The 14264-nt window shown below is 39.4% G+C and overlaps 1 protein-coding gene across 1 annotated transcript; it reads left to right on the forward strand.

Moving 5' to 3' along the window:
* The first annotated feature begins 765 nt into the window (after nt 1-765).
* LOC306715955 (protein SSUH2 homolog) lies at nt 766-12743 on the forward strand. The gene is made up of 12 exons (XM_079186461.1): nt 766-864; nt 3005-3082; nt 3162-3237; nt 3370-3499; nt 4470-4530; nt 5067-5188; nt 6491-6553; nt 6694-6773; nt 7637-7729; nt 8371-8473; nt 8874-8981; nt 10055-12743. The coding sequence occupies exons 1-12, from the start codon at nt 852-854 to the stop codon at nt 10193-10195; spliced, it is 1068 nt and encodes a 355-aa protein (XP_079042587.1). The 5' UTR covers nt 766-851; the 3' UTR covers nt 10196-12743.
* The last annotated feature ends 1521 nt before the right edge of the window (nt 12744-14264 follow it).

Here is a 14264-nt window from a genome sequence, read left to right on the forward strand (position 1 = left end):
ATGTGTTGGAACTGATCATTGAGTCAGATCAGTTTCAACCCCATGTTGAGTTCACAGATGCTGATGCTAAAGCGACACAACACATCTCCACACACAACATTTCTGTCTCAGCAGCAGTTCAATGAATAAAACAATGTTCAGTAAATTCCTCTAATGTTCAGTTTGCAGGTGTTCATATTGTTTATTTAGTCGACATACCTGCAGAATCAGTGGCGTCGAGTTACCGGAGCGAAAATCACAGAGGGTACCGTCCGTGTCCTTCAAAATAAAAGCCTGCAGTAATTTCAAATATTGACTCAGTAACCTTTATGTACAGAAGGTGGTCCAGTGTGCACTGTGTGTCCAAGATAATAGATTCTGAGATAATACGTATTGTGATTTGGAGTACAAACAGTACATTTAATAGAGGTGTTATTTCGTATGATTTAAACTAAAGGGCAGTTGTCTCTTTTAGCATTATTATAGTAATATGCATGTAGTTTGCAACATCAGTGGTAATAATGATGCACCTTTCTGTCTTGTAATGTGGAACTCTAACTGCTTTATTTATTTAACTTTGAATGGTGGGATGTAAGCCTGTTTCTATTTTTACAATATTTAATTTTTTTATATATGAGCATATTGGGTACAAAAAAAAAGTCTGTATGGTTACACGTCTGTGTTACTTAAGTAGTAAAAAATTGGGGTAAAACTAAAAACTGGTCAAGTTAGTTAGACTTTTATTTTTAAAGGATTCACCGGACGCAGTGTTTTAATTTTCGCTGTCTGGACTGCAGCGTTAAAGGGCGCTGTGAAGCTGACGGAGATATTATCTGGATTCATTGATACTTTACTGGTCAGACAGCAGCAGGATGAGCAACCCAGGTATGATCCGACACACACGACAGAACACAACATTACACGGGTCACCAAACTGACCACAACACCACACAGCTGCTGCAGGACTCTGGCTGAGAACCAGACACGCACGCAGACCATGCGTCAAACTATTTTTTTAAAATAAATAAACGAACGTCTTTTCACACAACTTCAACACAGTTTTAATACGATTTTAGTTTCTCAGAGTAAATCTAAACCTGGATTTAACGAGTCTGAGTGCATCAGGTTTTTCTTTAGACCTGGAGACATGGTCTACCACTCATAACTGGGGTTAAACCCCTTATAGAAATTCAGTTTTAGATTTTAAACCGACTGAAGACTGTTGCTACAAATAATACATTTTGAATAATGAAGACATGTCAGTTTATTAACTGAACTAAATTAATTAAGTTATCTTAAAATCATTATTCAGGTCAGAGAAATCCTTCATTCAAACTGTCATTACTAGTTATTTTAAATTTGTAGGGGTTTGTGATTTCATTTTTTAATTGACAGCTTTATTGATGGTTACATTGAAATAATGAAAGTCCATTGAAGATTGATTAGAGCATCTTCCTCTGGACAGTTAAATAAACCCTCTACGACTGCAATGTGTAATGCTTGTAATGAAAAAAAGACCCCTTCTTTACTTTCTCCACTCCTTCTCTAACCCATATTTAACTTTCCTACTTACGCCACACCTCCTCTAATCTCTCTTCTCCTTCTTTGTCTTCTTTCCCTCTTTAGTATTTACCTCCACCTATCCTTCTCTGCCTCCTCTTTTCTTTCCTCTCCTTTCTGCTTTTGTTATATATATTGTTTTATTGGTGAAACACAGGCAGAGCACAAATGTTCTGTATTCAACATTTTCAGCGATAATGACAGAATAAAATAGGAGGAAATAAAACGAGAAAAAGAAACGTACCATGCACCCTCCACCTATAAAGTATAGGTTTGAAATTAGTTTAAGATGTAAAATAAAATTAGGTCTAGTAAAACTGAGTATCAGTCGTCATTTGAGTCGAGGTTAACTCCTTTTCCTCCTATGTTTCCTTTCCTACATCTTTTCTTTCCACTCCTTCTCTACCTCCTACTTCTCTTCTCCAATTACTTATTTACCATCTCTTTTGTCTAGCTCCTTCTTTCCTTTCCTATCCCTTTCTTACCTTCATTACTGCCTCCTTTCCTAAACCCTCCTTTCCTTAGGCTAGCTGTTTCCCCCTGTTTCCATTCTTTGTGCTAAACTAAGCTAACTGGCTCCAGCATTTAACGTACAGATACGAGAGCGGTATCTATCTTCTCTCTGCAAGAAAATATATTTCCCAAAATGTTGACTATTCGTTTAAAGCAGGGGTCTCAAACTCAAGGCCCGCGGGCCGAATCCGGCCCGCCACGTCATTTTATGTGGCCCGCGAATCCGCCAGCAAAAAAAAAAGAAAAGTTAGTTTTTTTTTTTTTTAATTAAAAGTTAGACTTGATAATAAAAATAGCCCCATAGTCGAAATAATCAGATAGAAAGTCGAAGTTATGAGATAGAAAGTCATAATTATGAGATGGAAAGTCAAAATGATGAGATACTTAAACACAGTCATAGAAGCAGCTCTTTGGCCAGTTACTCTACATTTGACATATAAATGGATTGTGAGTACATTAAAGACTACTTTAAACGTGGCTTTACAACACATGAAATACTTCACGTGGGATTGTGCAAACGCACCCTTGAAAGGATTTTAAGCTTTGAACAAAGTTATTGTAATAACTTGTGTTTGTTATTTGTCTTTGCTATTTTCTTTAAAAGTTTGAAAGAGTAATGTGGGTTTCTTAACCCTAAATTAAAAGGATTTAAGTTATAATAACAGAAATGTGCTTAAATATATTTTTACATTTATATAACTGCATGTACAATATTATATTTGTACACTTAAATAAACAATAATCAAATGCAGAGACAGTTATTTACCAATATGTTAGGAGTAGTTACATTTACACAGTCTTACATTTACAACCGGCCCTTTGAGGGAAACCGTAATGCTGATGTGGCCCAGAGTGAAAATGAGTTTGAGACCCCTGGTTTAAAGGCATTGCACACTCTTGCCCCAACCTACATTGGTGTTTTCACTTATGGACTGTTTCCTGTTTATTCCAGCAGTGTATCCTCCTCCCACCGCCCCTGGGGCCAACATGTTTGGTAACATGCCCGGCTATGAAGGCATGGTTGCAGGAGGTAAGAGGAATCCAACCCACAAAATTCTTCCAATTTAATTCATGATGTTGCTACTTAAAGTATGTCATTGTTGCTGCAGGCGGTTATCTGCCCCCTCCTGTGCCTTTGGAGCCTGTAGCCCCGCCCCAACCCGGCCCTGATCCTGAGGAATGGACGTAAGATGTGACATCACCTTTCTCACCGGCCAATCACGTGACACTCAGGCTGGCCTGTGGCTAGATGAGAAAAAAAGGCTGCATTCAGAGAATATTTGGATTAAACTCATGATGTGTTTGTGTGTGTTGTAGCATCCCCACTCTGCCGGAGGATATAGCTCGTGAGTCGTTCAGGAGCTTTGTGTCCACTCACTCCTGCTACAGTAAAAGCCCTGTAACCGACGGAGTCATCACCAACATGGAGCCGTTCAACACATACAGGGTGACGTGATGTTCACACACACTCCTTATGATGCTGTTAACTGGTCGTTTACTGGCGTGCTTGTTAAAGTGTGTTATTTTTTTAAATAAATGTTGGTTAAGTCACTACCTATCAGTGGCGGTAACACAATGGTGATTGAGCCAATGGCCCACTGATGAAAGCATTGAGATATTTATATATTATTATTATTATTATTACAAACTGGGTGACTGTGTTGACATTCCCAGAATATTTTTTTCAATTTTGGACGCCGTCAAAGACTACAGACTGCTAAACTCTGACCACAATTCCTTTTGTTCACACTCAAATCAGATAATCAACCAGGACTGAAAGCTGCTGCTGTGATACTTTCACTACACAGACCATATTGTTTTAAACCAAAGGTTTTTCAAAGTGTGACACGCCAACAGCCCTCTATAATACCCCTCCCCGTGTTGTTCTTTGTTTTACTTCTATTTGAGGGATAATCAAGCTCTAAATTCTGGATTTACATTCCTGAAAATGCTTTTTGCATTGAGTCAGTTAAGTTGCAATGGGCTTCAACTTGAGCTGAATTAACTAACTGTTAGCAGTTCTTGTTTGCCACTAACTCATGGATGTACTGACAACTATCACTAGGTTACTTTGATACTGAAGAAAACTTAAAATGTTCTCATTCTCAGGCAAGTTCTGAAGTTAAGAAGACCGTCTTTCTCTGTGTTCTAAGTGCATTTACGGACATTTATCTGGAGATACTGATATCCTAAAATAATATTCAGTGCGAGAATCAGACTTCTTCTGATACAGTTTCCTAAATCTTTCGATTTGAATACAACCATCGCTGTGATTATTACTAATTAGTGTTTGTAATGTTATATTATTGCTGTTACTCTTTTATATTCATACCACTGCTGTCTCTGTCAGCTGAAATGTTATTAACACTGCACACACATGCGGCGTCTCTTGTTGAAGTGTGTTTTCTGCTCTGTAGTATCGACTGGAGACGTTCACTGAGAACAGGAAAACTGAACAGGCCGAAAAACCTTATGAAGGTAAACAAACACAGACATTTGTGCAGAGTGAACCTAATTCTGAGCTTAAAAGGTCCACTTCACGTTATTTCATTCATGTAAGTGTGGTGACTTTATTGGTACCCTTGCCATAATGTTTTCCAGGAAGTTAAGCTGCCAGTTTCATGGGGTCTCTAAGCCTTAAACTAAGTCTGAACCCTAAAACAGCCCTTTGTTTGTGTGAATTTGATTGTTTCTTGTAATAAAAAGGTTCCCTTCAATAACCAGATCTCACACCCTGGTTGTCGGAGTGTCCTATAGTCCCTACTACAGAACTTCAAAACACTGACTCCTGCATTTCCCATAATGCAGCTGGAGGGTGTCTGTTATTAGACCCTCTCAGCCTGTTACACACCTCTTGTAGACTTCACACCTGCTTTGTAGTGCAAGTTTTCTGTTATACATCGTCAGTGTCCGAGCCCAAACTGAGATAACTCTTATGACACCACTGAGCCAGCAGGCGTCAGGTGTTTTTTGATTGACAGTTCGCTGTGACGTCTCTTTTGTGTGACTGACAGGTGAGCAGGCTGACTTCTACACCCAGCCGGCCCCCCAGCCCTGGGACATCCCGGCCACGACTCCCAGCTTCTTCACCGACCACAAAGAGAAGATCCGCGTGCCCTTCACCTCCTCCATCAAGGTGACTGGTGAACAGAAGTTGTCCGTCTGAAGTTACCTGCAGTTGATTCTACCTTATAATTTACAAACATACAGCTGACAGCCAATCAGAGAGCAGGATTCACTGAGCTTAGAGTATGAATATTTTTGAGGAGGTTGGAGAGGTCTTTGAGAAGGTTCCAGAGATTCAAGGGTTCACTTTGAGGATTTTACAGGCTTTTGAACAGGTTCCAGGAGTCCTTGAGAAGATTTAAATGGTGCTTGATGAGGTTCAGGGGTCCTTTATAAATGGTCCAAAAGTTCTGAAAGCTGCCTCACTAGAGTCTAGAATCACAGATTATCAACTAAGATTTATCAATTCTGACCCCCAACAACACAGCTAGATGACATTTTTTGAAGTGGAACTTTAGCCCACTACTCTGAGCTGATTCATGTTTGCCTCCAGTCTTTCCTTTGTTTTGCCGCCAGCTAACACTGTGACGTAATCATGACGTCAGCTGTTAAAGAGTCTATAGGAAATCCCTTTCTCTGAAATGATCTGTGATTGACCAAAATCTCCTGTCGCGGGGCAGATTTTCTAGTCTGAAAACAGAATCAAGAGGAGGTGCAGAAGAGTAGTTATCTGGCTCAGACCGTTTGAATTACAAAATTCTGAAAAGTTATTGTAGAATTTTTGCCCAATGACGGCACAAAACAATTGCCAACCCCAGCTTTAACTCAAACATAAACTTAACAGCAATTCATTAACACAATATGAAGTTATTATTAGCTGTGCTTTATGTTACTTTCGCCCACCTGGAAGGAAAAATAAGAGATGAAATGAGATGGCTGGTAAAAGGTGGCGTTACTGGTGTTCTACTGCCAACCAACCGACGGAACCAGCAGCACCCAACAGTTGTCCTCCTGCCTTGTGTAACATTATAGGCTACTCAAATAGAAATGTTTAGAAAATCAACGCAGGGCAGGGCGTCTGTAAAGCATAGGAACTTGTGCCATGCCTATATATTTATAGCGACCTTTTCTCAAAATAGTTTCTGAGGTGTTGGAATTTCAAATAACGTTGCTCAATTAGAAATGTATAGAAAATAAATCGTGGTATCTGTAATATAAGCTTACAAAAATGCTGCCTAAATAGAACCAGCAGTATTTTAGGAAAAAGTCGCTGTGGTGTTGGCATTTCAAAACCGATGCCTGTATAGTGCAACATGAGCAGCAACTGAAGCATGTGTCAAATGAGGCGCGTCAATTATCACTTCTGCCACTTCAGTGTGACTCCAACAGACACTACAGTTATTTTGAACTGTGTGTGTATTTCTGTGTTCAGCAATGCATCGCCTGCAACGCTTTGGGGACGGTTCGGTGTGAAGAGTGCAATGGAAATGGAACAGTAAGAAGTATCAGTCAATTGATCAATCAGTAATAATGAACCGCATAATAATTGCAGTTTACAGATAAAGTTAGTCAGAGTTAATTTAATGTGGATTGACAATGAAAATGTTAATATTATTCATGTGTGTGTCTTTGTAGAAACCATGCCATCTGTGTGACGGCTCTGGGCGGCGCGATGATGAAGGCTGCTCTAGCTGTGATGCTACAGGCAAAACAAGGTCCTGAAGGGGGGGCCGGGGAGTCCTGGTTCTCCAGGGCCGTGACTCGTAACATTTTTGTGGCGTGTGCTAAAAGAGGTTGTGAACCACTGACCTAGAGGTTTAACGCTGCTACTTTCTCAGAAATGCAACAGAAGAGCAGCTGCATATCTGAAGTCAAGTAATAATGTTCAGCTAGCTGGACCACGGCGCAGATTCATAGGCTACTTACTCATAGGTAACTCATTTGATAGACAATATTGATATTTAAATTATTTTATTGATTCAAAAATTATAGTTTTTTTCCTATAAAAAACAGTGCTCTTACTGTGTACGGAGATCCAAAATGCGCCGATAGCAACGGTCTTCATAGCACGGTATAAAGAAATAATAGACTGTAGAATGCAGTGGTTCACCAATCAGAATAAAGTATTCAACAACTCCGTGTAACAATCAATAATAATTGCAGCTGCAATAGGATTTCATGTGGAGGGAGCAGTTTTGCTCATGGCGCTCCTTTTTACTAAGTTAAAAGACAGGAAAACGTCACACAACTGTAACAGAAACTCCCAAAAGTTTATTTTGATTTCCAATTAAAGGAATGGTTGAATAAATGAAGGAAATCAATTTAAAAAGTGATTTTGATACTTTTTCAAATGTTTAGCAGAATATGAAGATAATAAACTATCTAACATTAAAAACAGCGGTATGGCCCTTTAAATCACACTGTACAGTGAGTACCCACTGGATCAGATCACAGTAGAATGTGAAACATGTATCATGTCTGACTGAGTGTGCGTGTGTGTGCGTGTGTGTGTGTGTGTGTGTGTGTGTGTGTGTGTGTGTGTGTGTGTGTGTGTGTGTGTGTGTGTGTGTGTGTGTAGGTGTACCAAGTGTGATGCTCGGGGAAACATGGACTGTGAAACCTGTGAAGGAAAACGACAAATGCTGTCTTACATCAAGCTCAAAGTGAAGTGGTGAGTATAGGCTGCTGATACTACAGCTGTTACAGTGGTCCTTGCGGAGGTTCCTGGGATCTTTAAGGGGCTTTCAGTGGTCCTTGAGTAGGTTCCCTGAGTCCTTGAAGTTGTTTCAGTGGTCCTGGAAAATATAACATTGGTCGTTGAAGAGGAATCATGGGGCCTTAGCTTCCAGAGGTCACCTGGGGTTCCAGATCTCCTCGAAGGCGTACAACTTTGAGGAGGTTCAAAGGGTTTCCAAGGCTCTAATAGGCCTTGAGGAGGGTCCAAAAGTTATTGAAGATGATCCTTGAGGGTGTTCAACACCTGATCAGAAGTCTGACCCAGTGACTCTGAGACTGATTGGCTGAAAGCAGCACACACTGAATCATTTTCTACGGAATTTCTTCAAACAATAATGACATCAAAACAATTTTAATATGATCTAATGGTTAACATTCTTCAAACAGTGGCTTTAATGTCGTTTCATATCAAATGGATTCAGTGGACAGTGGTGTTATGGATCAAATCATTCACCTCTGGTGGCATAAAGATAAACTGCATGATGGGAATTTAAATTCATACAAATACGTCTGTACACTGTTTCCAATTTAAATAACTGTGTGTGTGTGTGTGTGTGTGTATATATTTGTGTTTAGGACTAACCATGTGGAGGACCACGTGGTGCAGCAGAACTCTGGTCTGAAGATCGATCTTAAGTCAGTGAGCGGGAAGGAGCTGTTCAAGAACAGCCAGAGCCTGGTACACACACACACACACACACACACACACACACACACTAGAAAACTTCACTTAAATACTCAGTGGTGGTAAACACTGCTCATCATTACCAATAGAATTAATAGAATATAATCCCTTTATTAAATATATGATTTTTACTGTGTGGTTTTGCTCCACTGTCTGTTCTCCCTCAATTAAAAGACACATTTATATTATATAAAATGTCTTCCAATGTAAAGGCACTATTTATTTCAGGCGAGTTGCAGCACCTCCATTATAATATGCTGCAGGACTCTCCTCCGTTTGTTATGTTCCTGAAATAAAACGTTGTGTTTTGGGGTAATTAAAGGACGTTGCTAATGTTAGCCATCTGTTTTATTGCCAGTACTTTGTGTTAGACTCTCGGTCTGTCTCTCCACAGCTCTACCCGCTGATCGGGTTCCCAAACCCGGCCATCTCCGAGGCCTCTGAGCGTCTGATCAAAGATCACCAAACCAAGTACGCCCAGACCTCCAGGATCCTGCAGCAGGTGAGTCAATCAGACAGATGCATGACTGACGGATTCAAGAGAAACTCAAAGACAGGATAAGCATCGCTGTAGCTACCGTTAAGGCCCTTTCTGTTTTCTCTGTTTTGGTCGTTTTTGTAAATGAAAGCGATTTTTGTAGCTTAAATAACCTAACTAATAATTTTAAGTGCTTGTGGAGAAATGCAGATATCAAGTCATGGAACATGACTAGGGATGTCAATATATAACATTTTGATATCACGATTACTGTCTTGCGGTTTTCAGAATACTTATAGGCCTCTAGCTTATGTACTAAATATTTATCATTATCATCAACTGTTTCCTTTTACTTTGTTATTAGTCACCTATAGTGGTAATTTGTATGAAACACACACAATTAAAATGATAAGGAAATAAAAATGTTGACAATGGCAGTTTTAATGAAGTATTTTAAGCTTCTTAGAGGTAGTGTGAGGAGGTTAAATTTCCTCTCTAATATCTATTTTACAATGCTGTGAAAACATCTCTTTCAAACAACTGGATTTATTCAAGTTGTTCACCAAATCTACAAATTAAAAGATGACATTTGAACACATCATCAACACAAACGTTGTGCTGCGATACTGCAAGTATGTCAAAACAAGCATCGTTTTCCCTATCTGCTATTTGTTATTGACTTCAGTCGTGGTAACGAGGGAGAAGCAAGTGCTGCTTTTTCATTTTCCCCATCCTGCTGGTCTCTGTCACAAGCTCGCTTCTCTTTGATGTAATACATATGGTGTTTGTATACAGTAGTCAGGGCAACCAGCCGCAATAAAAATAAAAATAAAACCAGTTTATCAAAAAGTATAAGCACTAAAAGCAGTTGTAATATGATAAGTGAGAGCAGTTGAAGAGTCAGTTGAGGGTGAGCTTTAGAAGTGTCGGCTGGTGTTTCTTTGAACATTGGACAGAGTCAGGCTAGCTGTTTCCCCCTGCCTCCAGTCTTTATGCTAAGCTAGGCTAACCACATCCTGAAAGAGAAAGAGAGAATAAGTGTTTCCCAAAATGTTGAAACTATTCCTTTAACATTTCTCTTTCTCTCTCTCTCTCAGAGGCAGACGGTCGAGTTGATCCCAATCACTAAAGTGAACTACAAGTGGAAGGGCGACACTCACCTCTACTACGTCTACGGCAACGAGAACGAAGTCAGCGCCGACAATTACCCGGCAACCTGCTGCTGTGTCATCCTGTAGAGAGAGAGAGACACACACACACACACACACACACACACACACACACACACACACACACACACACAGACGTGACCTAAACTGTTCTTTTGTGTCGTTTGTTTTTTATGCTATATCCTCCCTTCAGGTTAAGTAGACGGAGAGTGGTTCCCACGAGTAACCGGTTCCCACTTTGGCAGATAAACGTGTATCTCATGTGTACTTAAACAGAAACAGTTTTATTTTTTTTATAAAGAATTAATTTATATTTTCTGAAGTTAACAAAAAACTGAAACATTTTACATACTTAAGTTTCAGTTTTGTAACAAATAGCTTTCATAGTACTGGCATACAAGTATTTGTCTTAATTAGCAGTTAAAATTAAAAAGTGTTCGACATTAACTGAACAATTCTGGAGGGACTCGATTTATCTGTTTGTCTTTTTCTTTCCAAAACTGTCCCCTCAGTTCAGACTCTACCTAATAGATAAATAAATAATACATACATACATAAATACATTTTATCGAGATACATTTTTAATCTTTCACATCAATAACTGAATATTTGATGTCCACATTTAAGAATGAAAAATGTATATATGTTATGGTTGAACCGGATGGTTTTCTCCCATTATTCTCTCTATGTGGACAAAATGACCATTTAATGGAGATATTTTTTCTGTTACGAAACACTTTTACTGATCCCACATAATGCTGATAAGTTCCATTTGCACTATAAGAAGTCACAGGACTTCTTATAGCTAACGGGCACATTCAGGTTTTGGTTGGTGTTTTTTTCCAGTCAGCTGTATTGTTCATCAGGGTATTGACTGTTAAACCAAAAGTAATTCATAAGTCATAACGCGTAGCAGGATGTCTTCAAACATGTGCTGTTTCAGGACTTTATGAGATCGAGGGCGAGAAAACAGATTTTGTTTTTGTTTCTGTGGATTTATGCTCATGAATTTAGCAGGATTTCGGTATGTGTAGCAGCTTTAATGCTGGAACTGTAGTTGTGTTCCTGTAAACTCCTCTGCGTATCTTCACCTAGAAGGGTGTTATGGGTGTGACTGTAGGTCGCAGACGACCCAACGAACACACCACCTGCAGCCTCGACAATGCATTGTGTAGCCCTGCACATGAAAGATTTGTTAATCCATCCTCTGAATTTTGTATACCAAAAAAATATACCAAAAAAAAGAAACTATGGGCTTGTACATAATCACAACATAGCTACTGACTTAAAAAAAAACTCATGGCCTACGTAGATCAGAAGACGCAAATTAGAGTTACTGCTCTTGTCCTCTTGAAAATATGAACGTAAAAAACACTTATGTTGTGTTTACAGCTGAATTTAGTTTCTGCAGTTTCACCTTACAAGACAAAAATAAACTACCCTTTGCCTTTTAACTGCACGTCTGCAGTACAGCTGAGCTCCAGTAGAGGGCGCTCTGGTGTTTAACACAATGCTGACTTCCTTCAGTACAACATGCGTATCTGTGACAAACGGGAAAAAGCCACTTTAGATTTGTAAGTTTTACTGTTTGTGTGTAAATGACAATATTATATATGTATATTAGTCCATACTTTCCATTCTGCATTTCATAATATCACTGGTGTATCACTGGTACTTCCCCTTGTGAGTCTGTGTGTCATCTTGGTAAAATGTGGTCATCGAGGCGGCCACTGTAACGGGAAGTATGACACATGTTTTCGACAGCTGTGGCGGGTCTTTATATTTCTGTCTGTACACAGGTGTAAACTATGCAAAGGTGTCTCACCTGTGCAAGATGCAGTCACGAAACTTTACAGATGTTTAGTTGAGATCAAAAAAGAAGGTTGAGTTTGAAGATGGCCATGGTCCGAGCAAGGGCACCACAAGGAGGAGGGGAGGAAGTAGGGAAGGGTTCATTGCCCCTCCTATAACTTTACGCCCTTGGTCCGATTAGGCGTCGCAGCTGTTGTGATCCCATCGCAAGATGGTCTCAGTTTAAGTTCCATTTGTTTCTAGCCTTAACAATAGTAAAACACTGTTCAGCAGTCAGCTGTTTGCTAAATGTTCTTGAAAAACAACAATAATGTTAATTTGCAGTTTATTGTCTCAAACTAAAGTGATGTATGCTGGAACGGGATTGGTTGCATTATCTGCCATGTAAATGCCTTGAAACCGGGGTTGTCAAAGTCGGAGACTGTGGGCCGCTCACCCCTCTGAGTTTACTTTTATTTTTCATGACTGTTATTTGATCACATAGACAACAATTGAGCCAAGATAGCCTAAAATGTGTTGTTTGAGATAACTTCAGACTACACCAAATACATTTTTAAAAGGTTTGTCCTAAAGCATTTATTAGTTTCTGACTCTAGGAATGTGGGATAAGTTCCCCAACTGTTCAACCAAATCACACACATTCTTTGATCTTGTTTTGATATCTAATGTAATACATTTTCGCTTCCATTCACTGAGCCTCCCCAGAATCTGTTAGGAGCGCCTCGCCTCCCACTTTGAAAAACTCTGCCTTAAAACAATACTAACAACCATCTCTGCTACTAACCTGAGGGACCTGCTGGTGATATTACTCTGTGATACTCGATAGATTATTAATCGCTTGTTATCCTGTTGAAGCTGAAAATAAACTCTGAGACTCACCTGCTTCTGTCACATCGCTTCTGTTTACAACTGAAAACAGTATGGAGCCACAAAAATGTATCAGACAAGTCAAAATATCATTAAATATGAACAAATATTACTTAATTAAAATGTGAAAAATGCATTAAAACTTAATTAATTTTACTTTATTATGTATCTTCCACTAGCTCTTTATTTTTAACCCCTTCATATTCCATTCTGTGAACTTCCAAGTAGTATTAGCTAATGTTTTTGGCGTTAGCTTGCCTGATAGTAAGAAGAACATTTAGTTAAAGTGGTTTAATCTGTTTTATTTGACTTAACTGATTGGTGGTGAAGAGGAAAAATATTTGAAAAATAAATAGATATTTGCTTTTTTTTTATTTAACCACCTGACTGTAGGTTAAAGGGAAAGTATGAAGCCTTATATGTAGCCTTTCTTTACTTGGAGTCTAAATAATGGAATCCCAATCTAATTTTCTCAGTTTTTATGTTATTGCTTTGTTATTGTTGCTGTTGGGCCCTCATGGCCTGGACGAGGCCTTCACCATGTGCTCTGAAACAAAGGGATCTGATTTAGGCCTGCTTGTTCAACAAAAGGCCTGATCTGCGTTTGAGATAAAAGCAAGCTCCAAGGAATGTTTCACATGGCCTTAGATGCGAAAGCAATAAAACACTGCGACCCCGTCGGACAAATAGCCACAGACACCCCAGGACCCCCTGTGGCTCAGCCCTGCTTTCCCTGAAACTACAAAACTCTGCTTCACCCCCAGCTCTCTGCCATTCCACCCAATTCAATTCGCAAGTAAGGAGGCAAGAACAACTTTGCTTTCAAAAGAACATAGCTTTGCTGCTTTTCAAAGAAAACCCGAGGGCAGTCTAACATTTGCTGGACGAATAAAGACTGTTTTGTTTTGTTTTTGGATCCTGAGGCAGAGAACCGATAACTTTCTATGCCCGTTAACGTCAACGTCGACTTTGTGCCGGGTATAAGGCCCGAGAATCCCTTTGACTTCCGAAGAAATTCTCTGCCACAGAGAGAGTTTATCGCGCACAGCTTGTAGCTGCCCAGCCTGAGTTTAAGAGAGAAACTCAGAAGGACCACCAAGAAGTCATCTCACCGTAACACGTTTAGGTTGGTGTCTGGGCTTAGTTAGGTCATAGTGTTTATTACCTTGTTTGTGTTTTGTTATAAGTTACTGTATTGTTATAAATGTGACTTTGTCATTTAAAAGACCACAACCGTCGGTTTCTGTGAGATAAGTCAATGGTTTCCGTATTCAACGGCTGCAGTGAGGCTCTGTGAAACTACCCCTCCCTTTTATTTGTTCATCCTCTTTCACTAACACACACACACACACACATTCTATTATTGTCACTCATTTAGTGTTCTTATTTGCTGATAACTCAAACACGCTCCTTTTCGTTCCCAACATTGCTATATTTTGAAACACAAGTGGTATATATG

Source organism: Pholis gunnellus, assembly GCF_910591455.1.
Source record: "Pholis gunnellus genome assembly, chromosome: 3".
Lineage (NCBI taxonomy): Eukaryota > Metazoa > Chordata > Actinopteri > Perciformes > Pholidae > Pholis > Pholis gunnellus.